Source organism: Schistocerca gregaria, chromosome 9 (assembly GCF_023897955.1).
Source record: "Schistocerca gregaria isolate iqSchGreg1 chromosome 9, iqSchGreg1.2, whole genome shotgun sequence".
In the NCBI taxonomy this organism is placed as follows: Eukaryota; Metazoa; Arthropoda; class Insecta; order Orthoptera; family Acrididae; genus Schistocerca; species Schistocerca gregaria.
In genome coordinates, this window is record NC_064928.1 from 220408474 (window position 1) to 220436198 (window position 27725).

At 43.9% G+C, this 27725-nt stretch overlaps 1 protein-coding gene across 1 annotated transcript in view; it reads left to right on the forward strand.

The window, feature by feature from the left end:
• Positions 1 to 453: 453 nt before the first annotated feature.
• The window catches only part of LOC126292012 (MD-2-related lipid-recognition protein-like), a 46915-nt gene continuing 19643 nt past the window's right edge, over positions 454 to 27725 (forward strand). Inside the window, exons 1-2 of the mRNA XM_049985804.1 lie at positions 454 to 589; positions 20736 to 20873. Coding sequence (XP_049841761.1) covers positions 496 to 589; positions 20736 to 20873 — 232 coding nt within the window. The 5' untranslated portion in view covers positions 454 to 495. The remainder of the gene's footprint in view (positions 590 to 20735; positions 20874 to 27725) is intronic.

The following is a 27725-nucleotide window of genomic DNA, read 5'->3' on the forward strand; positions in this document are numbered from 1 at the left end:
TGTTTTGATCCATCTACTGCTTTGACATAAAACCAACTCGAGGAACATTTTTCTGATTTTAAATGCTTTCGCTGGCTACCAAACTCCCGAGACACGAACATTATTGAGCATATCTGGGATGCCTTGCAACGTGCTGTTCAGAAGAGATCTCTACCACCTCGTACTCTTACGGATTTATGGACAGCCCTACAGGATTCAAGATGTCAGTTCCCACGAGCACTACTTCAGATATTAGTAGAGTCCACGTCACGTCGTGTTGTGGCACTTGTGTGCTCGCGGAAAGGGGGGGGGGGGGGGGTACACGATACTGGGCAGGTGTACCAGTTTCTTTGCCTCTTCAGTGTAGAAGCTGTATAGCTGCGTGGTGTGGCAGGTGAGTGACGAGTAGGCGGAAACGGCACATCGGACTTGGCCGTGACGTCAGATAGGGGAGGCAGGATTTATAACGACCGACTCGAGGCGGCCGGAGTGTTTACCGGCAGTGGGCGCAGCGAGATGGCGGCTCCAGGGACGTGGCTGCTGCTGGTGGTGGTCGCAGTATCCGCCGCAAGCGCTGAGGTCGTCAGCTTCGGCCACTGCCCCGAGTACAGTCAGTATACGCCACGTCCGCTCACATTGGTTCTGTCGTTATTATCATTGTTCGGTTTCTCGAATTACCACCGTTTCCTCGGCCTTAACTCGATTCCACCCCTTCTTAAATTCCGGTACGAGTCGGCGAGCTTCATGAATATTTTGTCAGTGAACCAGCCTAGAACGCTAAATAAAATGTGTTTATTTATTACGACGTTTCGGCATATCTGTAACTAAGATAAAAAAAAAAATAGGGTTCAAATGGCTCTGAGCGCTAGGAGACTTAACTTCTGATTTCATCAGTCCCCTATTACTTACAACTACTTAAACCTAACCAAACCTAACTGAACCTGCCTAGAACGCTAAATGAAATGTGTTTATTTATTACGACGTTTCGGCATATCTCCAACCAAGATGAAAAGAAATGGTTCAAATGGCTCTGAGCACAATGGGACTTAACTTCTGAGGTAATCAGTCCCCTAGAACATAGAACTACTTAAACCTAACTAACCTAAAGACATCACACACATCCATACCCGAGGCAGGATTCGAACCCGTGACCGTAGTGGTCGCGCGGTGCCAGACTGTAGCGCCTGGAACCGCTTGGCCACTTCGGCCGTCTATGATGAAAGGACGCAGTTTTCGCAACATACAGATATGTTGTTGTTGTGGTCTTCAGTCCTGAGACTGGTTTGATGCAGCTCTCCATGCTACTTTATCCTGTGCAAGCCTATTCATCTCCCAGTACCCACTGCAACCTACATCCTTCTGAATCTGCTTAGTGTAGTCATCTCTTGGTCTCCCTCTACGATTTTTACCGTGTACGCTGCCCTCCAATACTAAATTGGTGATCCCTTGATGCCTCAGAACATGTCCTACCAACCGATCCCTTCTTCTGGTCAAGTTGTGCTACAAACTTCTCTTCTCACCAATCCGATTCAATACTTCCTCATTAGTTATGTGATCTACCCATCTAATCTTCAGCATTCTTCTGTAGCACCACATTTCAAAAGCTTCTATTCTCTTCTTGTCCAAACTATTTATCGTCCATGATTCACTTCCATACATGGCTACACTCCATACAAATACTTTCAGAAATGACTTCCTGACACTTAAATCTATACTCGGTGTTAACAAACTTCTCTTCTTCAGAAACGCTTTCCTTGCCATTGTCAGTCTACATTTTATATCCTCTCTACTTCGAGCATCATCAGTTATTTTGCTCCCCAAATAGCAAAACACCTTTACTACTTTAAGTCTCTCACTTCCTAATCTAATTCCTTCAGCATCACCCGACTTAATTCGACTACATTCCATTATCCTCTTTTTTTCTTTTGTTGATGGTCATCTTATATCCTCCTTTCAAGACACTATCGATTCCGTTCAACTGCTCTTCCAAGTCCTTTGCTGTCTCTGACAGAATTACGATGTCATCAGTGAACCTCAAAGTTTTTATTTCTTCTCCATGGACTTTAATACCTACTCCGAATTTTCTTTTGTTTCCTTCACTGCTTGCTCAATATACAGATTGAATAATATCGGGGAGAGACTACAGCCCTGTCTCACTCCCTTCCCAACCACTGCTTCCCTTTCATGTCCCTCGACTCTTATAACTGCCATCTGGTTTCTGTACAAATTGTAAATAGCCTTTCGCTCCCTGTATTTTACCCCTGCCACCTTAAGAATTTGAAAGAGAGTATTCCAGTCAACATTGTCAAAAGTCTACAAATGCTATAAACGTAGGTTTGCCCTTCCTTAATCTAGCTTCTAAGATAAGTCGGTGTGTCAGTATTGCCTCACGTGTTCCAACATTTCTACGGAATCCAAACTGATCTTCCCCGAGGTCGGCTTCTACTACATTTACTGCATTTTTATATTTTCTCCTTTCATCAATTAAATTCAATATTTCTTCTGTTACCCAAGGATTTCTACTAGCCCTTGTCTTTTTACCTACTTGATCTTCTGCTGCCTTCACTACTTCATCCCTCAAAGCTACCCATTCTTCTTCTATTGTATTTCTTTCCCCCATTCCTGTCAATTGCTCCCTTATCTGGATCTTTATTTTCATTCATTTATTTATTAATTGTTCCGTGGGACCAAATTAAGGAGAAGTCTCCATGGTCATGGAACGAGTCAATACATGAAATTATAACACGATAGTAGAAACAGATAAAATGAAATACAAGAAACGTATTCAGGCGACAATTCGTAAGTTTAAATAAAGAAAATCAACAATGTAACACTGGAATTTGCTTAATTTATCAGCTCTTCCAGGAGCAGTCTAAATCGCATTGCAATTGGTTTTGATCTTCTGATGACTCTACAAGGCGGTAAACGGCAGCATCATCTGCGAACAAGCTAACCAGTCGTTAGATTTTAATACTGATACTGAACCTTGTTTCGTATTCAAAATCTTCTGGTGAGTGAATGTTTTAAAACATTATTTAACTTTTAAAATTTTTCTACCCTGATGTATAACAAACCGCCTGTCGCTCTTTACATTCCTTTTATCCTAACTGCAGGTATCTGTGGATGGCAACTGTCGATATGTCATAATAAATGAAGACATCATACTTAGTGATCGAAGAGGTTTTATTCATTAAATATTGGTTGCACATCTACGCACAACACTTTTTTCGTGTCACATAATGCACACGATTTAGATATACAAATTTGTGGTCTATTTGTCCAAGGTAATAATGTTAACACAGAATTTCATACACAAAATAAAAAATTCTTGAGGGTGTTTTTGTTCTGTTGTTGCAAGTACAAAAAGGCTTGATTTTTTTCACCAGACGAGTTTCTCTTTATGAGGTAGAATATCGCCAGTGGTCTATGATTTAGTTATATGTATATTTTGATTTGCTTTTAGATCGATAAACATTTCATTAAGACTATGTTGAGTTGTACTTACGGTGATAATCGATTGATTTCCGCTTACATCAGGAAAAGCCATCTGCGAGCACATCGTTGATGTTTTTCTGCAATAGACACTTATAATTTTTGCCTAATTTTTACTTGTTCTAGAGCACTATGAGTTTCATTTTTTTTTTCACACCACACTTTTAAGCACACCACTGTGTTTTGTTTGTGTTTTGTGGTGTCGTCCGCATAACCTTTCCATTAGTTTGTCTTTGCCCTATAACCTTTTTTATTAGGTTATTGTATGTGTGTAACTCTATTTAATTATGTTGTTGTGTATTTATATACTGTGTAAGAGTAGGGAAGGAATGGTGATGGAAGGCGCCTATTTATTTATTCATTTTTATTTTTTGTTTGGGGTACGGGGAAACCATGATGAGTCGACATAAATGTATAGTAGTGTGATGCAGTGTGAGTTAGAGAAGGTGAGGAGCATGAAGTGAAATGAAATTGGGAGGTGGGGGCGGGAGGGGGGGGGGAGGATGAAAGAGGGTCTTTTCTTTGTCGTGTAATTTCATCAATTATTTTGTATAGAGTCTGGTTTCGAATATTTATTTGGTCATTGAGCAACTACTTATTTTGTGTTAATGCTTTTTGTACGTGGAAAGGGAGGGAGGAGGTAACTTTCTTTACTGATTTTTGTGATATTCATATCTTTCTTTAATATTGCACGGTCTATGGTGCTCTTGTTTTAGATGGTCTGGAAATGATGAATGGTTTGTACGGTATTTAAATGCTCTGATGTGTTCTTTCTATCTTGTGGCGAATGTCCTACCAACCATTCCAATGTATATCTTTTGACAATCTCTGCAACTGAGCTTATAGGTACCAGATCGTTGGTATCTGTCTGGTTTTGACTATTGTAGTGAGTTGTTTCTTTTATAAGCAATGATTGTGCCTTGTTTTTTTGAATCGGTTAGCTGTTTTATGTGTGATTTTGTTGTGGTAGGTAATTGTATGCTATTTTTTGTGGTAGTAGCACAAGTCGTACATGGCCACACGCATGAAGAACAAAATAAAAAGCAGGAAGTGCTCATATATCGATGTCTGATCCGCTTTAAAGGAATACCTTCCTCAGTGCCGACCAGCACATCGATCATGCCTCGATTTCCGAAAAGCATTTGACTCTGTACCACATCTACGATTATTATCAAAACTACAGTCGCATGGGGTATCAAGCGAAATTTGTGACTGGACTGAGGATTTTTTTTGGTAGGGACGATGCAGTATATTATCTTGGATGAAGAGTCATCTGCAGATGTAGAAGTGATTTCAGGTGTGCCCCTGGGAAATGTGTTGGAAACCTTGCTTTTCACATGGTACATTAGACCTGGCAGGCAATGTTAACAGTAACTTCAGAATTTTCGCTGATTGTGCAGTTATCTATAACGAAGTGTCGCATGAAAAAATATGCACAAATATTCAAAAAGATCTCGGTAAGATTTCCAAGTGCTACAAAATTGGCAACTCACTTTAAATGTTCAGAAATGTAGAACTGATCACTTCACAAAACTGAAAATCCGAGTGTTCAAATGGCTCTGAGCACTATGGGACTTAACAGGCATGGTCATCAATCCCCTAGAACTTAGAACTACTTAAACCTAACTAACCTAAGTACATCACACAACACCGAGTCATCACGAGGCAGAGAAAATCCCTGACCCCGCCGGGAATCGAACCCGGGAACCTGGGAACCCGGGCGTGGGAAGCGAGAACGCTACCGCACGACCACGAGCTGCGGACAAAGCCGAGTGCCCTCTGTCTACAGTCTCAGTGAGTCTTAGATGGTATCACTGAATTAATAGAAATACCTCAGTGGAACAATTTGTAGGGATACGAAATCGAGCGATCACATTGGCTCATTCGTGGATAAAGAGGGTGGAAGACTTCGGTTTACTGGTAGTACACTAGGAAATGCAGCCAAAGGAGACTGATTACAAAAGACTAGGGCGACCTATCCTGAACATTGCTCGTGTGTGTGGGACACTGAAAGACACTGAAAGAATACAGAGGAGGGGAGCACGAAAGGTCACATCTTTGTCTGACCCATGGGAGAGTGAAACTGAGAAACTGATCTGGCCGATGAACGAAGGAAGACGCGAACTATCCAGAGAAACACATTAAATGAATTCGTAATTGCGAATAAGGACAGCTGTAGAATGGAATGACCACAATGAAAATTCGTGCCCGACCGCGACTCGAACCCGTATTTCCCGCTTGTCACAAGCTGTCGCCTTACCATTCGGCTATCCGTGCATGACTCACGACTAAACTCAAACTTCCACATGTCGTCAACCATACGTCTACGACCTGTGCTCGTACAAACCTTATGTATATTCCCGTACAGGTCAGACGTTGTACTTGAAAGTCGCTTGCCCGGTACCGGCAAAGAAATACGACACTGCAGTGCCTGTGTTATTCTGATTACGATGCAATGTTCCTTTGGACGTGCATGCATGTTGACAATCCGACGTGTTGACCCCATAGTGCCATTTAGACGCTCCCAAGTGGGGCCTTGACTGCGGTACAAACCACTTAATATTAGCGCACGTAGATACAGAAAACAGCAAACATACTTACACCTACCTCCTTTTAGCCGTCTTATGTACAAACAAAGTCGAAAGGAGCTTCGTATCGTAATTAGAATAACACAGGCACAGCACTATCGTATATCCCGAGAAAGTCTATTCGGTAAGGTCGCAGAAAGTATGAATATACTGCAAGCCCCTTGGCATCATTCCCGTAAAGACCGCAATCACAAGTGTAAACTAATTACAGATCGCACCGAGACGATTAAACAGTAATTCTTCACGTGCTCCATACGCAAACGGAACGAAAATAAAGCCGTGATAACTGGCAAAACGGGGAGTACCCCGTGCCACGCAATACACAGTGGTTGTAGAGTTGTGTTGTTGTGGTCTTAGTCCTGAGACTGGTTTGATGCAGCTCTCCATGCTACTCTATCCTGTGCAAGCTGCTTCATCTCCCAGTACCTACTGCAACGTACATCCTTCTGAATCTGCTTAGTGTATTCATCTCTTGGTCTCCCTCTACCATTTTTACCCTCCACGCTGCCCTCCAATACTAAATTGGTGATCCCTTGATGCCTCAAAACATGTCCTACCAACCGTAAATTTAAGACTTTCTTATGATGTAATAGTTCATTAATTTGTTTGTACTTACGGAACTAGGTATAATTTGGTTTGCTGTTTTCTGTATCTACGTATACTAATATTAAGTGGTTTGAACAGGCTTCTTCACGACTGTCATGGCCCCACAGGGGAACGTTTAAAGGACACGACCGGGCCAACACGTCCCAATGCCAGTCGTATTACGTAGCGCTGATCCAGTTTCGCCACACTCCAGCTATAAATGTGGATGTGGGATGTTTTGTAAACTAGTCCACTCTCTTCTCTAATATTCTTCTTGTCACTAATGCCAGTTTCCAGGAAGATTCTGGAACATATGCTGTCTTCGAACATTATGAATTTCCTCGAGCCGGCCGTTGTGACCGTGCGGTTCTAGGCTCGTCAGTCTGGAACCGCGTGACCGCTACGGTCGCAAGTTCGAATCCTGCTTCGGGCATGGATGTGTGTGATGTCATTAGGTTAGTTAGGTTCAAGTAGTTCTAAGTTCTGGGGGACTGATGACCTCAGCTGTTAAGTCCCATAGTGCTCAGAGCCATTTGAACCATTTGATTTGAATTTCCTCGAAGGTAATGGTCTATTGCCACAGAGTCAGCATGGATTCATAAAATATCGTTCTTATGAAACACAACTATCTTTTTACCCTCGTGAAGTAATGAGTGCTATCGACAGGGGATGCTGAATTGATTTCATGTTTCCAAAAGGCTTTTGACACCGCTCCTCAGACGCGACTTCTAATCACACTGTGTGCCTATGGAGTGTCGTTTCAGTTGCGCGACTGGGTTCGTCTCATTTGTAGCAACTGATCATCGAGTAATGCAGAAGTCATATCTGTTCCCCAGGGAAGTTTTATGGGCCCTCTGCTGTTCCGAATCCATATAAACGATTTAGGTGACAATTTGAGCATCTATGTTAGACTTTTTGCAGATGGTTCTGTCTCTCACTATCTAGTAATGACACCAGAAGATCAAGACCAATTGTACAATTATTTACACAACATATCCGTATTTTGCGAAAAGTGACAATTGACTCTAAATAATGAAAAGTTGAGGTCATTCAAGCGAATTCTAAAAGCAATTTGTTAATTTTCTGTTATAAATCTAAAGTCTGTCTACTAAGTAACTATGGAAAACAATTATGAACAAGTTAAATTGGAACGATCACATAGGTAAAGTTGTGGAGAAGACGAACCAAAGACTGCATTTCACTGACAAAACACTTAGAAGATGCGACATATTCAGTAAACGGACTGCCTACTCTACACTTCTCCATCATCTGCTAGAGTACTGTCTTACCGTACGGGCTCCTAACCAGATGGGGATGACGCAGGACATCGAAAAATTTCAAAGAAGGACAGCTCGTTTCGTACTATCACGAAATGGGGAATGAGTTGGGGTGGTAACCATTAAAAGAAAGACTTTTTCGATGCACCGAGATCTTTTCACGAAACTTCAGTCTCCAACTTTCTCCTAGGAATGAGAAAATATTTTGTCGGCGTCAACCTACACAGGGACAAATGATCATCGTAATAAAATAAGAGAAATCAGACCTGCCACGGAAAGATGTAACTGTTGGTTTTCCCCGTGCGCTGTTAGAGACTCGAACAGTAGAGAAATAGTGCGAAGTTGTTCGATGAACCTTCTACCCGGATCTTAATAAATTTTTGGAAATTTGTGGTAAGTACTTAGGGACCAAACTGCTGAGGTCATCAGTCCCTAACCTTACACACTACTTAATCTAACTAACTTATGCTAAGGACAACAGACACACCCATGCCCGAGGGAGGACTCGAACCTCCGACGGGGACCGCCGCGCGAACCGTGACACGGTGCCTGAGACCGCACAGCTACCCCAGCGCGGCCGGCACTTAATAGTGGATTGCAGAGATGTAGATGCAGATATTTCCAGACTGAATTAAATCACTACTTTGCTGACTAATTTCTTGGATTTATTATCTTGTAATGATTTCTGTACCTTTCATGTCCGCCGCATCGTTCACTATGGTTCCAATGTGTCCCTTGACCCACACCAAGTTCACCCCAATGTTGATGCCAGTTGATTTTCATTCATCCGGATCTCTATGCCAGAGCACAACATATTCACAATTAATAAAAGAAATTTTTTTTAAACAGTACGCGTTTCGATAGAACCTCATCATTAGATGTATTACAATCAATACAGGATATGTTTAGGACATAGATGGCGTTACGGAGCGAAGTGGGCACTGACAAGATACTCTGTACAGATTTTAATACAGCTGGCAATGGGATTTTTCCAGAAATGCGTCATTAGGTAATAAATAAAATTATTTTGCCGATCAAGATAAGTATTTTACCATTTAGTGACAGCATGGTCCCAGATCTCTCCACATGTCTCTTATCTATAGTGCTAATAACGTCCTAATAACAAAAAATCGCAGTGTCTAATGAACTGTGAACACACATTATTATACAGGGTGTATCAAAAAGAATCAACCGATTTCAAAAAGTCATAACTATTATGTTATTTGAGATATGTGAGTGAACAATGTACTGTTGGAAAGAGCAAACTCTGAGTTTTACATGGTTCCCGCCAGGTAGCAGCAGTGTACGCCTACTTCAGGTCTAGTAAAAATTAATGGTGTCGGGATATCAGACAGCGTTTTGTGTTCTACGTTTTGCGCAGTGCGGGTCAGTAATAGCTGCTCAGCGTGACTTTCGTACTGGGTGTGGTGTGGATCCTCCTACAGCGCAAAGCATTAGACGGTGGCATGAACAGTTCCGAGAAATAGGTTGCCTGTGTAAAGGCAAATCGCCGGGCCGTCCCCGAGTGTCTGACACAGACGTCGAACGCATCCGCCAGAGTTCCACAAGGATCTGCAGAAATCCGTTCGCTGTCCACCTCGACAGCCCAGCATGTCCCCGATGTCCATCTGGCGTGTGTTGCGTCGACGTTTACACGTGAAACCATACAAAATTCAGCTGCTACAAGCTCTTCGTGAAGGTGACAAACAACAACGTGTGGAGTTCTGTAATTTCGTTCTTGGCAAACGCATTGCGTTTAGTGACGAGGCAACATTCCATTTGAATGGAAAGGTGAACCGTCATAATGTGAGAATATGGGGTACGGAACAACGACATGAAGTTGTACAGCATGAGAGGAACTCTTCAAAAATTAATGTATTGTGTGCAGTTTCACGGGAAAATGTGTACAATCCATTCCTCTTTGCCGGAAACACTGTTACAGGAAGCACACATTTCGATATGCTTGAGAACTTTCTTTTCCCACAGTAGGAGACTGAATCGAACGACTTCATTTACCAACGGAACGGGGCACCGCCACACTAGCATCTGGAAATGAGGGAATTTTTAACTCAAAGGATTACTGAACGTTGGGTCGGTCGCACTGGACCAAATGATTGAGCCTTACATTACTGGCCTCCAAGGTCAGCTGATCTGACTGTGTGTGATTCTTCGGGGGAGGGGGGGGTTCATAAAAAGACTCTGTTTATGTGGCTCCGTTAGCAACATTAATGAATGAAGTGAGACATCGCATAACAGCAGCTGTGGAAACAGTACTCAAGACACGCTCCCTGCAGTGTGGGAACAATCTGAATACCGCATTGACATATGCCTTGCGACACTATTTTTACTAGAACTGAAGTGGGCGCATACTGCTGCTATCTAGCGGGAACCATCTAAGACTCAAAGAGTTTGCTCTTTCCAAAAGTACATTGTTCAAGCACATATCTCAAATAACATAGTAGCTATGATAATATTTAAATCGGATGATTCTTTTTGATACACCCTGTATTTGCTATTCCTCCTGAAGCGAGCTGTGTGTTATGGTATCATATTTCGGATCGGTTCTGTGGTTTCGCCAAGATTATAATATCTCGGTGCCGAAATTAGCAGTGAGGACGATCTGCGGTGCCAGTTCGCGAGTTTTGTGCATGTCGTACAGGCGGCGCTGTATTCCTACTCGGCTATCCGTGTGCAGCAAGCAGCCACATGAGCTTTGTCGTCGATCATAATATGAATTCATTCAAAAGAAACTGTTACACTCAGTAAAGAATAGACGGAAAGACGGTCTGCAATTAGATAACATCTTTAACGTTTTCAGGGAGGCGATAGCTATTCTCCAGGTATCATTTTCATTAGGCGCACAGTATAAGTGAAAAATTGGAGTCATAAACCTCAGATTTTCAAGGCGAAGAGTTGCTTGGGGCACATTCCTTTTACCTTTTACCGTGTACAGGAGTTCAGGGCCTTGTACTGTAAAGTGCTATCTATTGTTTATATTATCGCAGATCTTGTCTCTTTTTTTATCCTTTTTTCTTTTTTTAATTCACTTATCATTTTTCTGTTAATTACGCAAGCCTCGTTCCTCTTATGGTCTCGCAGAGCCAGGTCAATCAAAACTACAGTGGCAGAGGAGGTCACCTGATTTTAAAAACTTGCATCTTTTCATTTGCTGCCCTTAACGCTCAGCAAAAAATTTTAAACTTTTTTGTACGGTGGTTAAGAACATTCCCGCAACAGATAAGCGTTTCCTTTGTGTAGTGTCCACTGACTGTGTATTGCTGTTTTGACTGGTTAGTCAGCGATGTCAGCCATTCCCACAAGCGAGGAGAAGTGTTACGATGTCATAGACTCCGCCACTTATTTTGCAGGGGTCTACACGAGCTTTCGTGATTTACTACCATGAATAGCCCATGTGGCTTGCTAATGCGCTAAACACAGCATTTGTGCTTGAGTTTAGTGGCCAACACTCTGTGTCGTGGGATATCGACGAATGAAGGTGCCCCAAGTTAAATCTCAATGCAATGCCGGTGTTAACACTGGTAGGATGCTGTTTGGTGAGCCCCTTCCAACTGTTTCTTTGCGTAAACACAGATCACCGACAGCTTTAACCATCCTAAACGATATTTGAGGTGGAAACGTTATGCAGAGCATTCTACTGTTTGCTCACTTCAGAAAGGTGCTTACTGCCTCAGCCGAAGTTATGAAACTGTTTTTGTACATTCACACGGGCTCTCAAATCCGGTTTACTGTGACCACATCACCCTTCCAGATGTTGCTAAAGAAGTGTCGGATCGACCAGGAAGATACTCACTTCCTTCATTCAGTCAATGATATGCGCATTTTCTCTTAACTGAGTCGAAAAGGGTACAAAAGCGTCTTGCACCATTTTAAATTTGGAGAGTAATACTAAGTTGACAGACGTCACAAAAGAATGTCAGCGTTTGTGAACTGAACTCTTATGCGTACCAAATTACAACGAAGCGCCAAAGAAACTGCTATAGGCATGCATATTCAAATACAGAGATATGTAAACAGGCAGAATACGGCGCTGCGGTCGGCAACGACTATATAAAACAAAATGTTGGCGCAGTTGTTAGATCGGTTACTGCTGCTACAATGGCAGGTTATCAACATTTAAGTGAGTTTCAACGTGGTGTTATAGACTGTTGACTGCAAACATGTTACCTGGTCGGAGAGTCTCGTTTAACATTGTATCGAGCGGATGAACGTGTACGGGTACGGTGACAGCCTAATGAATCAATGGGCCCTACATGTCAGCAGGGGACTGTTCAAGATGGTGGAGGCTCTGTAATGGTGTGGGGTGTGTGCAGTTGGAGTAATATGGGACCCCTGATACGTCTAAATACGATTCTGACACGTGACTCGTACGTAAGCATCCTGTGTTATCGCCTGCATCCATTCATGTCCATTGTGCATTCCGACGGATGCATTCCGACGGACGGGCAATTCCAGCAGAACAATGTGACACCCCACACTCTCAGAATTGCTACAGAGTGGCTCCAGGAACACTCTTGTGAGTTTAAACACTTCCGCTAGACAGCAAACTCAGAAGACATGATCATTATTGAGCATATCCGGGATACCTTGCAACGCGCTATTCAGAACAGATATCCACCGCCTCGTACTCTTTCGGATTTATGGACAGCCTTGCAGGATTCATGGTGTCAATTCCCTCCAGCACTACTTCAGACATTACTCGAGTCCATGCCACGTCGTGTTGCGGGGCCCTACATGTTATTAGGCAGGAGTACAGGTTTCTTTGGCTCTTCCGTGTAGTTAGCAGCAACTCTGCTTTGCACAGCTGGTTGATATGTGATCTGCTATAAACGTCTTCTTTTTGTTGCACACACTTCCAACTGCTAGCTACAAAATATTTACTAATTCTGTGTTTACGAATAGAGAGCCGGGCGTAATTGACCGAGCGGTTCTAGGCGCTTCAGTCTGGAACCGCGTGACCGCTACGGTCGCAGGTTCGAATCCTGCCTCGGGCAGGGATGTGTGTGATGTCCCTAGGTTAGTTCTAAGTTCTAGGGGACTGATGACCTCAGATTTTAAGTCCCATAGTGCTCAGAGCATTCTGAACCATTTTTTATACGAATAGAGATGGCTGTTTCCTCATTCAGAAGTTTTCTAGGCGTTCCAAGCCAGCAAATTGTTGGAGTAATGCCTCATGAGTAATACCTTATGTCACAACGCCTGTGATCTAGGCGGGTGTAATAAAACCCATTGCTTGGCGTTTCTCTTCTTGAGCCGCCTCCCCCCCCCCCCCTCTCGCTCCCCCCTCTCCCTCTCCCTCCCGCTTTCCCCGCCCTCTCTCTCTCTATTAAAAACATCACGAAATCACTGAGCGCCTCCATTGTAAACACTGATGATGTCAGAACAGATCATTTTCAGAGCCCACAACAAGGAGTGGCGTAACTTTGGTAGCTGGCGGTCTGAGAGCTGCAGCCCCTATCGCTGGGCGGCAAACTTTCCAGCCATTAGGGTCGCGGCAGATGTGTTTTGACGCATCAGCATAGATGTCACCAGGAAATGCGATGATGGCTGTTAATGGACGCCTGCACGAATTCTCTCGCTCTTATTCTAGGGACCAGTATCCTGTATGTTGTCACCACGAAAAAACAGTGAAGACCTCTTTCTATCGAACATTCAACAACGAACAAGAATTTACTCACGTAAACGGTAGGCGCGCGTGAGGAAACGGCATCTGGTCGTGTTCGCTTGGCATTCTCTTGTGTTCGCTCGTGTTCCGCTTCTTGTCGGCCTTTTAGCGAAGCGCCAAAGGAAGTTCGCGTTTTCGATTCGGCGCCAGCATATAGAAAGCTTTCGTCTGCTGTCCCCTTTACATTTGTTGTTGCTGACTGGAGTTGCGGGAGCGACAGGTGGTCCGAAAAGAAAGTATTGTTGCCGTTAGAAGGACATAGATATCATATGTGCTTCTGGGCTCCAAGGGATCTACAGCACGTATGTCCAAGGAAAAGAAATATGATTAGTAAAAAATTGCCGAAGCTCTCATAGGTCCTACTCGGAACGTGAGAAACATAATACACTACTCGCCATTAAAATAGCTACACCACGAAGATGACGTGCTACAGACGCGAAATGTAACCGACAGGAAAAAGATGCTGTGATATGCAAATTATTAACTTTTCAGAGCATTCGCACAAGGTTGGCGCCGGTGGCGACACCTACAACGTGCTGACACGAGGAAAGTTTCCAACCGATTTCTCATACACAAACATCAGTTGCCTGGTGAAACGTAGTTGTGATGCCTCGTGTAAGGAGGAGAAATGCGTACCATCACGTTTCCGACTTTGATTAAGGTCGGATTGTAGCCTATCGCGATTGCGGTTTATCGTATCGCGACATTGCTGCTCGCGTTGGTCGACATCCAATGACTGTTAGCAGAATATGGAATCGGTGGGTTCAGGAGGGTAATAGGGAACGCCGTGCTGGATCCCAACGGCCTCGTATCACTAGCAGTCGAGATGACAGGCATCTTATTCATATGGCTTTAAAGGATCGTGCAGCCACGTCTCGATCCCTGAGTCAACAGATGGGGACGTTTGCAAGACAACAACCATCTGCACGAACAGTTCGACGACGTATGCAGCAGCACGGACTATCAACTCGGAGACGGTGGCTGCGGTTACCCTTGACGCTGCATCTCAGACAGGAGCGCCTGCGATGGTATACTCACCGACGAACCTGGCAGACGGTTGGCAAAACGTCATTTTTCGGATGTATCCAGGTTCTGTTTACAGCATCGTGATGGTCGCATCCGTGTTTGGACACATCGCGGTGAACGCACATTGGAAGCGTGTATTGGTCATCGCCATACTGGCGTATCACCCGGCGTGATGGTATGGGGTGCCATTGGTTACACGTCTCGGTCACCTCTTGTTCGCATTGACGGCACTTTGAACAGTGGACGATACATTTTAGATGGGTTACGACTCTTCGCTCTACCCTTCATTCCATCCCTGGGAAACCCTACATTTCATCAGGATAATGCACGACCGCATGTTGCAGGTCCTGTCCGGGCCTTTCTGGATAAAGAAAATATTCGACTGCTGCCCTGGCCAGCACATTCTCCAGATCTCTCACCAACTGAAAACGTTTGGTGAATGGTGGCCGAGCAACTGGCTCGTTACAATACTCCAGTCACTACTCTTGATGAACTATGCTACCATGTTGAAGCTGCATGAGCAGCTGTACCTGTACAAGGCCATCCAAGCTCTGTTTGACTCAATGCTCACGCGTATCGAGGCCTTTATTACGGCCAGAGGTCGTTGTTCTGGGTACTGATTTCTCAGGATCTATGCACCCAAATTGCGTGAGAATTTAATCACATGTCAGTTCTAGTATAATATGTTTGTCCTATGAATACCCGTTTATCATCTGCATTTCTTCTTGGTGTAGCAATTTTAATGGCCAGTAGTGTAAATTCGTTGAATACTTGCGTAAGGCGGGAACGGAGTGAATAAACACAAACTTAAACATTATTTTTGTTAAAAAGTAAAAGCACAATAAATTTCATTGAAAGTAAACAAATGCCATCATGCATGTATTATGCTGATTAAAACATACGAGCCGTGAGGAGTGGCCGCTCAATTTGAGGCGCCGTGTCACACGTGGTGTGGTGTTCTTAGCATAAGTTAGTTTAAGTAGTGTGTAAGTCTAGGGACCGATGACCTCCGCAGTTTGGTCTCTTAGGAATTCACACTCATTTAAAACAAAGGAAAGAGTTAAGTCGAAACAAGGCCACGGGAGTAGACAAAATACCGTTAGAGCTACAGATAGCCTTGGAAGAGCCAGCCATGTCAAAACTCTTCAAAAATTGGCTCTGAGTACTATGGGACTTAACTTGTGAGGTCATCAGTCCCCTAGAACTTACATCTACTTAAACCTAACTAACCTAAGGAAATCACACACATCCATGCCCGAGGCAGGATTCGAACCTGCGACGAAGCGGTCACGTGGTTCCAGACTGTAGCGCCTAGAACCGCTCGGCCACCCCGGCCAGCCAAAACTCTTCCACCTGGTGTGCAAGATGTATTAAATACCCGCAGACTTAAGGCGGGGTATAGTAATTCCAATTCCAAAGAAAGCAGGTGCTGACAGATGTAAAAGTTACCGAACTATGAGTTTAATAAGTCAAGGTTGCAAAATACTAACGCGAATCCTTGACAGAAGAATGCAGAAACTGGTAGCAGGCGACCTCGGGGAAAATCAGTTTGGATTGTGGATAATGTAGGGACATGCGAGGCAATACTGACCCTACGACTTACCCTATAAGATAAGAAAAAATAAACCTTTGTTTATAGCATTTGTAGACTTAGAGAAAGCTCGAATAATCTCTTTCAAATTCTAAGGGTGGCAGGGATAATACAGGGAGCGAAAGGCTATTTAGAATTTGTACAGAAAGCAAATGACAGTTATAAGAGTCTAGGGCCACGAAACGGAAGCAGTAGTTGAGAAGGGAGGGAGACAAAGTTATTCGATCTGTATATTGAGCAAGTAGTAAAGGAAGCAAAAGAAAAATTCGGAGTAGGAATTAAAATCCAAGGAGAAGAAATAAAAACTTTGACGATTGTCGATGACACTGTAATTCTATCAGAGACAGCAAAGTACTTGGAAGAGCAGCGGAACGGAATGGACAGTGTCTTGAAAGGAGGGTATAAGATGAACATCAACCAAAGCAAAACGTGGAGAATGGAATGTACTCAAATTAAGTCGGGTGATGCTGAGGGAATTAGATTAGGAAATGAGACATTTAAAGTAGTAAAGGAGTTTTGCTATTTGGGGAGCAAAATAACTGATGATGGTCGGAGTAGAGAGGATATAAAATGTAGACTGTCTATGGCAAGGAAAGTGCTTGTGAAGAAGAGAAATTTGTTAACATCTAATATAGATTTAAGTGTCAGGAAGACTTCTCTGATAATATGGAGTGTAGTTATGTATGGAAGTGAAACATGGACGATAAATAGTTTAGACAAGAAGAGAATAGAAGCTTTCGAAATGTGGTGCTACAGAAGAATGCTGAAGATTAGATGGGTAGATCACGTAACTAATGAGGAGGTACTGAACAGAATTGGGGATAAGAGGAAGTTTTGGCAGAGCTTGACTGTGGGGTGTCGCATTGTCCTTATGTAATTGCCCAATTCCGACGGAATGCACGATGGAGATAAATGGATACAGGTTATCAGACAGGATGGTTACCTATGTGTCACCTGTCGGTTGGTAGGACGCATCCTGAGGGATCAATTAGTACTGGAGGGAAGCGTGGAGGGTAAAAATCGGAGAGGGAGACCAAGAGACGAATACACTAAGCAGCTTCAGAAGGATGTAGGTACGTTGCAGTTGTTACTCGGAGATGAAGAGGCTTGCGCAGGATAGAGTGGCATGGAGAGCTGAAGCAAATTAGTCTTTGGACGAAGACCACAACACACGAAAGATTTGATTATTCTATTTTTGCTGAATTTCATTGTATCTGTAAATACACGGCTATTGTATCGCCGTTATGTTACAGTTTTTTATGTTAAATAAAAATGGTTTACCTGGAATCACTTTATCTGCACTCTAACGTACTATACAGGGTGGTCCATTGATTGTGACCGGGCCAAATATCTCACGAAATAAGCGTCAAACGAAAAAACTACAAAGAACGAAACTTGTCTAGCTTGAAGGGGGAAACCAGTTGGCGCTATGGTTGGCCCGCTAGATGGTGCTGCCATAGGTCAAACGGATATCAACTGCGTTTTTAAAAATAGGAACCCCCATTTTTTATTACATATTCGTGTAGTACGTAAAGAAACATGAATGTTTGAGTTGGAACACTTTTTTCGCTTTGTGATAGATGGCGCTGTATAAGTCACAAACGTAGAAGTATGTGGTATCACGTAACATTCTGCCAGTGCGGACGGTATTTGCTTCGTGATACATTACCCGTGTTAAAATGGACCATTTACCAGTTGCGGAAAAGGTCGATATTGTGTTGATGTATGGATATTGTGATCAAAATGCACAATGGTCTGCTCGGTATCCTGGACGACATCATCCAAATGTCCGGACCGTTCGCCGGATAGTTACGTTATTTAAGGAAACAGGAAGTGTTCAGCCACATGTGAAACGTCAGCCACGACCTGCAACAAATGATGATGCCCAAGTAGGTGTTTCAGCTGCTGTCACGGCTAATCCGCACATCAGTAGCAGACAAATTGCGCGAGAATCGGGAAACTCAAAAATGTCGGTGTTGAGAATGCGACATCAACATCGGTTGCACCCGTACCATGTTTCTATGCACTAGGACATCACATACATCCATGCTCGAGGCAGGATTCGAACCTGCGACCGCAGCAGTCGCACGGTTCCGGACTCGAGCACCTAGAACCGCTCGGCCACAACGCCCGGCGTTTGCAGATGATGCTGCCATATACCGTCTTGTAAAGTCATCAGATGACGAAAACGAATAGCAAAATGATTTACATAAGATATCTGTATGGTGCGAAAATTGGCAACTGACTCTGGCCGGCCGCGGTGGGCGAGCGGTTCTAGGCGCTTCAGTCTGGATCCGCACGACTGGTACGGTCGCAGGTTCGAATCCTGCGTCGGGCATGGATGTGTGTGATGTCCTTAGGTTAGTTAGTTTTAAGTAGTTCTACGTTATAGGGGATTAATGACCTCAGATGTTAAGTCCCATAGTGCTGAGAGCCATTTGAACCTTTTTGAATTGACCTTGAATAAAGAGAAGTGTGAAGTTATTAACGTGAGTACTAAAAGAAATCCGCTAAATTTCGATTACGCGATAAGTCACACAAATTTGAAGGCTGTAAATTCAACTAAATAGTTAGGGATTACAATTACAAATACCCTAAATTGGAACGATCACATAGATAATGTTGAGGGTAGAGCCAACAAAAGATTGCGTTTCGTTGGCAGAACACTTAGAAGGTGCAATACGTCTACTAAAGAGACTGCTTACACCATGCTTGTCCGCCCTATTCTGGAGTATTGCTGTGAGGTGTGGGATCCGCATCAGATGGGACTGACGGATGACATCGAAAAAGTACAAAGAAGGGCAGCTCGTTTTGTATTATCGCTAAGTAGGGGAGATAGTGCCACAGACATGATACGTGAATTGGAATGGCAACCATTAAAACAAAGACGTTTTTCGTTGTGACGGGATCTTCTCACGAAATTTGAATCACCATTTTTCTCCTCCGATTGCGATAACATTCTGTTGGCACCGACCTACATAGGGAGAAATGATCATGACGATAAAATAAGAGAAATCAGGGCTCGCACAGAAAAGTTTAAGTGCTCGTTTTTCCCGCGCCCCGTTCAAGAGTGGAACGACAGAGAGACAGCTTGAAGGTGGTTCATTGAACCCTCTGTCAGACTCTTTATTGTGAATAGCAGAGTAATCACGTAGATGTAGATGTAGAACTGCCACTTACACAATTCGTTCAATATGAGTACCGGAGACGTCGGCCATATGCTCCATCTCTAAAACGACGTGATCAACCATTGTTCGCAGCCGTTCTTGCGGAATCTGAGCAACGTGGCCTCCAGGTCAGGTAGGGACCGAAAGCGTCCCTGGTAAACGTGTCCTTTTCGATATCCTCGGAGCAAAAAGTCACATGGACTCAGATCAGGTGATCTCGCAGGTGGTGCATCAGTGAAACTTCTGGCGATAGCAAGCTCGCGAAAGGTTGCATTACGCGTATCTTGCACTGCGCGAGCGCCATGAGGCACTGTCCGATCTTGCAGGAAAACAGTTGCACTCTTCCAAAGCAGGCCCCACGTGCTGTACAAAGAGTTCTGGATAATATTCGGACACCACGTAACACTTGACGGGTGTACCCTCTTCAAGAAAGAACGGACCGAGAATAAACGCACTTGTCAAACCACGTTACACAGTCACACAGGGCAAGTGTAATAGTTCTCCGTGCACAATACGCCGTTTGTCCGTGCCCCACACTCGGCAATTCTGTGTATGCACTGCAACATTCTGTGTGAAATGTGCCACAGAATCTTGCCCGACCACATGTCGGCAACTTCGACCCGTGCCGGAAACTGAAGGACAAATTCAGAATGTTGCTATGGATCATGAGGCTTCAGTTGGTGCGCCATCAGGATCTTGTACCGGGACGAATCTACAATAGATCTTAAAGTGTTCCAAACTGTTAACTGTGGAACGGACAACTTTCGTGCCACTGCACGAGCACCAGCACTACCCGGGCCTACCGTCAGTTGGAGCAACCGCGACCACGCGAGTAACTTTCACCTGGATGTGACGCCTTCCTCTTCCAGATGCCTCATCAAGTTACCAATGTTTTCGAAGTTCATAATCTTCTTTAAACCATTTAATGACATCGGGCCTCTATCAGATCTTACAGCCAATGATACTCTCTCAATGCAGCCCTGTAATTGCTGCCGTTCACATAAAACAGTTTCACTAAGAGCGTATGGCCTCTCTTTCTAATTCTCTTTTCACTCACGCTATGGCTACTCAAATGACAGTGTGGATGTTGTCCCCTCATACGAACAGTGTACAGCCTCAGATTTGCATCTGGTGGCCACAACTGGAACTAACTTGTTTTCCAGGGCAGCGCAGGGTCTCATTCGGTAATTACAGCCCACATTGGAACTCCGTGAGTAGCTGCACCCGATAACAGGGAAGCGTTGAACGACACTGGTAGAGCACAGAGGGCCCATAACAAACAGTGCGATGGTGTGAGGAGTGCAGAAGCAGAAGTTTCTTACATGTGGACATGTGCTTGTGTTGCAGGGGTGAATGGCACAGTGGAGCCGAGGCGGTGTTCCGTGCAGACGGCAATGGTGCACCCGTGCAAGGAGGCAAGCAGCCATCGGCCGTGCAAGGTGCGCCAGACCAAGTCGGCCGGCATCTCTTTCACCTACACCACAGGTGAGGGCCCCATATCCTTCATCTACATCACAGGTGAGGGCCCCATCTCCTTCATCTACACCACAGATGAGGGCCTCATCTCCCTTACCTGCACCACAGGTGAAGCCCCATCTTCTTCACCTACACCACAGGTGACAGCCCCATCTCCTTTACCTACACAACAGGTGAAGCCCCATCTCCTTAGCCTACACCACAGGTGAGGGCCCGATCTCCTTCATCTACACCACAGGTCAGGGCTCCATCTCCCTTACCTAAACCACAGGTAAAGCCTTATCTCCTTCACCTACACCACAGATGAGGGCCCCATCTCCCTTACCTACACCACAGGTGAAGCCCCATCTCCTTCACCAACACCACAGGATGAGGGCCCTTTGACCTTGACTTACACCACAGGTGAGGGCCCCATCTCCTTTACCTATGCCACAGGTGAGGGCGTCATCCCCTTCACATATACCAAAGGTGAAGGCCATACTGTCGATTTCCGTCGCTTGTTGGTACACCAAATACTGCCTCTAGCAAGCCTTGTCAAAGATCTCACAGGAAACGAACATACCAATCTTCACTGCTAGTAAGAAGCTACAAGAAATGGCGAAGTCCCTTACCAATAATCTTACAGGCTATCCCTTTAACATACTCTTTACTACAGCTCCAGTATCACCCTTGCCACACGATTTATGAAACAGAAAAGACATAAATTACAAAGTTGGTCACAGTACACTTGTAGATAAACATATGGTTATAAAACAGAAGCGGGACAGGACACGCCTTCTTCAGCCCCCCCCCCCCCCCCCCTAGCGGTGCCTATCAAATCATTGCACCTGCACCTGATGCTTCTACATATAGTGGAGCTATTGGCCATAAGGGAGGCTATTTGAAGCACAATACATACATTTAAGCTCGTGTTGGTACTCAGGGACTGCCAAGCCTTTTTGCAGAAAGTACAGAACACAAAATTCGGCAAGTAGACCAAGAGGTGTATTTGTATACTGTAGACCATTGAAAAATTATTTATATTCCCTTCTAAATTTGTCCTTTGTTTTCTTTACTACTTACACTACACACAAATAGAATGGAATGTATCAGAGGAGAGACACTGGACTTCCATTCCAGAGGACGATAGTTCAAATTCCCTTTCAGCCATCCAGATACACGTACCTCGCAATTTTCGTAAATCACTCAATGCAAATAGCAGGATGAACGCTTTAAAATGACCTTGCGAACTTCCTTCCCCATCTATCTCCTATCCTATGTCTAATGACATATTACCGAGTGGGACGTTAATCCCTTCTTTTTTTTACGGCTCCTGATAAATAAACTGGCTTTTCCTGGATGTATCAGGATATGCAACCTGCTCGTACAATTTAACGGGCAGCGCATTAGCCTGTGACGGAAGACGGGATCCATAAATGGATCGAACCCACGAGGCACATTAACGACCGATGTTGCCAGTTTGAGTGTGGTTTTTAGGTGGTTTTGCATGCTTGTTTAGGCAAACCCTGAGCTATATCCCAGTCTCTGCCGTAGAAAACACGATACGCATCGAGTTAAAACACGAGTGACAGAACCAAGCTTACTCCATACACAAGCAGAAGGCGACCATGACTTCCGTGCGTTAGGTTAATCAGTAGCTGCGATGACAGGCAGGGTATCCAGCCACAGAGTTGTGATTACATAAAGTCCCAAATAACGTGAACGACGCACAACATACGACGGTACAAGTACTAGGAATGAGGGATGTCTTGTTACTGTCGTATCTCACTGGATAACGGAATCGGATTCACCCAGAAGGCATCGGTGTTTGGTCCTGCCACCTATAAGCAGTAGCCGGTAGCTCCAGTGAAACATCAATCGCTAAATGAAGACTGTTGACGCCATCCTCGTGCCACGCTTAGAAACCTGACTATTCCCTACTAGATTGCTACTTCTTCTTTCTCAAATGTTACTGCTCATGCACGTAGCTCATAAAGCGTCTACCAAAGTTCTTGTTTTTCCAGCAGTCTGTTGTTCAGTACTTCCTTCCCTTGTAGTCCTCTTCAATCCACGTCTTTCTTGACCTGACCTGTCCGTCTTGTACGCAGCCTTCCAAGTGTTCTTCTGCCAGATGCTGTCCATTTCAGAGTTCTTCATTACAGTATTTCTTTTCGCATTCTTTTAACGTGGCCTAACCAGTTCAGCCTATTTCTACCCATACTTTCTTTTATGGGATTCATCTTAAGCGTGTTTCATATTGTTTGAAATCTTATCCTGCCCCTTCTCGTCTTATCCTGGATTCCTTGTAAAAAACGCATCTCTGTCGCTTGTATTACACTCAGATCATTCTTTGTCCGGCTCCAACATTCCTCGTTCATAGGTCAAAATTGGTTGACAATATGGTTTGCATATCATGATTTTTGCTTTGACAGGCATTTTCCAATTCCCAAATATATCTGAAACACAATAACAAAATTTTGAGCAATTTTCTATCCTCTCCGAAATTTCTTTGTTGAAGTTTCCTTTTCTGCTTAGCTTATTTACTAGATATATGCAAGCATCTATTTCTTTGATTCTTATGATTACAACTTACAGCCTTCAGTTCTTTTCATTTTCTCTGGTGAATTTCAGTACTTCACTTTTTGTTACATTAATTTCCATGCCTGCTTCTTCAGATACCCTGTGCCAGGAACTTAGTTCTTCTTCCAATTTTTGCTCATTGTCTTTTTGTATCGCTGCGCCGTGAGCATAAGCTATTATTTTGACATCATCCGATGTCACCCTTTGGCGAACATTCCTTATCATATAATTAAATGTTTCCTTAAGACATTTAAGTCTCTTTTTATCATCTACGATAGTGATCGAAGCAGACGAAATGAATTAAAATTTGTGCCGCGGCTGGGACTCGAAGCCGGGTCTTCTTGCCTGGCAGAAATGCTAACGATTACACCACGGCAGTACGATGGTCAACTGCTGTGGTGTAATGGTTAGCATTTTTGCCTAGCAAGAAGACCCGGGTTCTAGTCGCGGCCGCAGCACAAATCTTAATTCACTTCGTCTGCTTCGATCATTCCTTATCATGTTTTCATAACTCTGCTGAAGACCGCTGGTGGCAGGCGCATCTTGACCAACTTCTCTATCCGTTCTAAAAATTTCTTATTTTCTATTTTTACCACCTATTATAACACAATTGAGAGATTTGTTATATGTGTTTGAGTCTGAATTGCAATCCTTGTGACAGGTCCAGTCTGTTCAGAGCGTGCAATATTCCTTCCCTTCTAACAGCCTCGTAGGTTATGGACGGGCATTTAGCTGCTGTGGTGATAACGACTCGTATTGTTCTTCCACCATCAAGTTTGTTTGCTGACGCCCACCCAGCTTAGCAGTGACCTGTGGTGGTGCAACTGTCACTTGCTAAAAGATTGAGATTAGATTAGATTAATTATTCATTCCACAAAGAGGGAATCATCCTGTGTGTGGAACATGTCAGATAAACATATTACAAAAATGTAATTAGAAAAACTTGAGTTTCATTAATTTTTATGATGCTCAGTCAATACACAGTAAAATTATGTACATGAATTAAATTTAAACTTCTAATATTTATAGGTTTAATACTTAGATCTGCTTTCATTAAATCCATCATTCGGACATTTGCTAGTTTCTTGGCTATTACAACCAAGTATTGTCAAAAATTGAAGTAAATTATTCATTTCAGTGATCCTCAGTTAAGAACAGTCAGATTATGTACAAGATTTAAAATTAAACTTCCACAATTTGCAGACTTAAGACTTACATCTGCTTTCCATACATCTATCATTCACACAGTAGTTAGTTACATTGCTGTTACAACCAAGTATCGCCAAAAATTAAAGTATAATAAATTTTCATTAAAATGGTCTACTGAACTTGTTGAGAAACTCATGGATGGAATAGAAGGAGTTGGCCACCAAAAATTCTTTTACATTATGTTTAAATTGTGCCTTGTCTGAAACTAAACTCTTAATGGTTGCTGGTAACTTATTGAAAATATGCGTTGCTGAATACTGGACTCCTAGTATTGATACTGTGTTCTAAGCAGTTAGTTGGAAAAAGAGATGTATTATTTACAACAAACTTCATTGTTGTTGTTGTGGTCTTCAGTTCTGAGACTGGTTTGATGCAGCTCTCCATGCTACTCTATCCTGTGCAACCTTCTTCATCTTCCAGTATCTAATGCAGCCTACATCCTTCTGAATCTGCTTAGTGCATTCATCTCTTGGTCTCCCTCTACGATTTTTACCCTCCACGCTGCCCTCCAGTACTAAATTGGTGATCCCTTGATGCCTCAGAACATGTCCTACCAACCGATCCCTTCTTCTAGTCAAGTTGTGCCACAAACTCCTCTTCTCCCCCAGTCTATTCAATACCTCCTCATTAGTTATGTGATCTACCCATCTAATCTTCAGCATTCTTCTGTAGCACCACATTTCGAAAGCTTCTATTCTCTTCTTGTCTAAACTATTTCTCGTCCATGTTTCACTTCCATACATGGCCACACTCCATACAAATACTTTCAGAAACGACTTCCTGACGCTTAAATCAATACTCGATGTTAACAAATTTCTCTTCTTCAGAAACGCTTTCCTTGCCATTGCTAGTCTACATTTCATATCCTCTCTACTACGACAATCATCAGTTATTTTGTTCCCCAAATAGCAAAACTCCTTTACTACTTTAAGTGTCTCATTTCCTAATCTAATTCCCTCAGCATCACCCGACTTAATTCGACTACATTCCATTATCCTCGTTTTGCTTTTGTTGATGTTCATCTTACACCCTCCTTTCAAGACACTGTCCATTCCATTCAAGTGCTCTTCCAAATCCTTTGTTGTCTCTGGCAGAATTACAATGCCATCGGCGAACCCCAAAGTTTTTATTTCTTCTCCATGGATTTTAATACCTACTCCGAATTTTTCTTTTGTTTCCTTCACTGCTTGCTCAATATACAGATTGAATAGGGCCGGACAGAGGCTACAAACCTGTCTCACTAACTTCCCAACTATTGCTTCCCTTTCATGTCCCTCGACTCTTATAACTGTCATCTGGTTTCTGTACAAATTGTAAATAGCCTTTCGCTCCCTGTATTTTACCCCCGCCACCTTTAGCTGTGTTTAATATGCCCTATTCTTTGAATACGTTTCGACACGATGTTCTTGTATTTACACTACTCATTACTCTTACTATACGCTTCTGTTTGTGGAGTTACCCCAAAATATGATACCATATGACATAATGGAGTGAAAATAAGCAAAATAGGCCAGTATTTTTATATTTATATCTCCTATATCTGACATCATTCGCATTGCAAACACAGACTTGTTTAGGCGCTTTAGCAGTTCGTAAGTATGTTGCTCCCAACTACATTTATTATCAAGTTGTAATCCCAAGAATTTTACACTCTCAACTTCTCCTATTTCCATGTCATCATACTTTATACACACACCAGAATGAAATCTCTTGGAAGTTCTGAACTCCATATAGTGGATCTTTTCAAAGTTTAATGACAGTGAATTGGGTATGAACCACTTATTAATGTCAGTAAAAATTTGATTAGCTGCCTTTTCTAAATTTATATTTGATTTACTACACTCCTATAAATTGAAATAAGAACACCGTGAATTCATTGTCCCAGGAAGGTAAAACTTTATTGACACATTCCTGGGGTCAGATACATCACATGATCACACTGACAGAACCACAGCCACATAGACACAGGCAACAGAGCATGCACAATGTCGGCACTAGTACAGTGTATATCCTCCTTTCGCAGCAATGCAGGCTGCTATTCTCCCATGGAGACGATCGTAGAGATGCTGGATGTAGTCCTGTGGAACGGCTTGCCATGCCATTTCCACCTGGCGCCTCAGTTGGACCAGCGTTCGTGCTGGACGTGCAAACCGCGTGAGACGACGCTTAGCCCAGTCCCAAACATGCTCAATGGGGGACAGATCCGGAGATCTTGCAGGCCAGGGTAGTTGACTTACACCTTCTAGAGCACGTTGGGTGACACGGGATACATGCGGACGTGCATTGTCCTGTTGGAACAGCAAGTTCCCTTGGCGGTCTAGGAATGGTAGAACGATGGGTTCGATGACGGTTTGGATGTACCGTGCACTATTCAGTGTCCCCTCGACGATCACCAGAGGTGTACGGCCAGTGTAGGAGATCGCTCCCCACACCATGATTACGGGTGTTGGACCTGTGTGCCTCGGTCGTATGCAGTCCTGATTGTGGCGCTCACCTGCACGGCGCCAAACACGCATACGACCATCATTGGCACCAAGGCAGAAGCGACTCTCATCGCTGAAGACGACACGTCTCCATTCGTCCCTCCATTCAAGCCTGTCGCGACACCACTGGAGGCGGGCTGCACGATGTTGGGGCGTGAGCGGAAGACGGCCTAACGGTGTGCGGGACCGTAGCCCAGCTTCATGGAGACGGTTGCGAATGGTCCTCGCCGATACCCCAAGAGCAACAGTGTCCCTAATTTGCTGGGAAGTGGCGGTGCGGTCCCCTACGGCACTGCGTAGGATCCTACGGTCTTGGCGTGCATCCGTGCGTCGCGGCGGTCCGGTCCCAGGTCGACGGGCACGTGCACCTTCCGCCGACCACTGGCGACAACATCGATGTACTGTGGAGACCTCACGCCCCACATGTTGAGCAATTCGGCGGTACGTCCACCCGGCCTCCCGCATGCCCACTATACGCCCTCGCTCAAAGTCCGTCAACTGCACATACGGTTCACGTCCACGCTGTCGCGGCATGCTACCAGTGTTAAAGACTGCGATGGAGCTCCGTATGCCACGGCAAACTGGCTGACACTGACGGCGGCGGTGCACA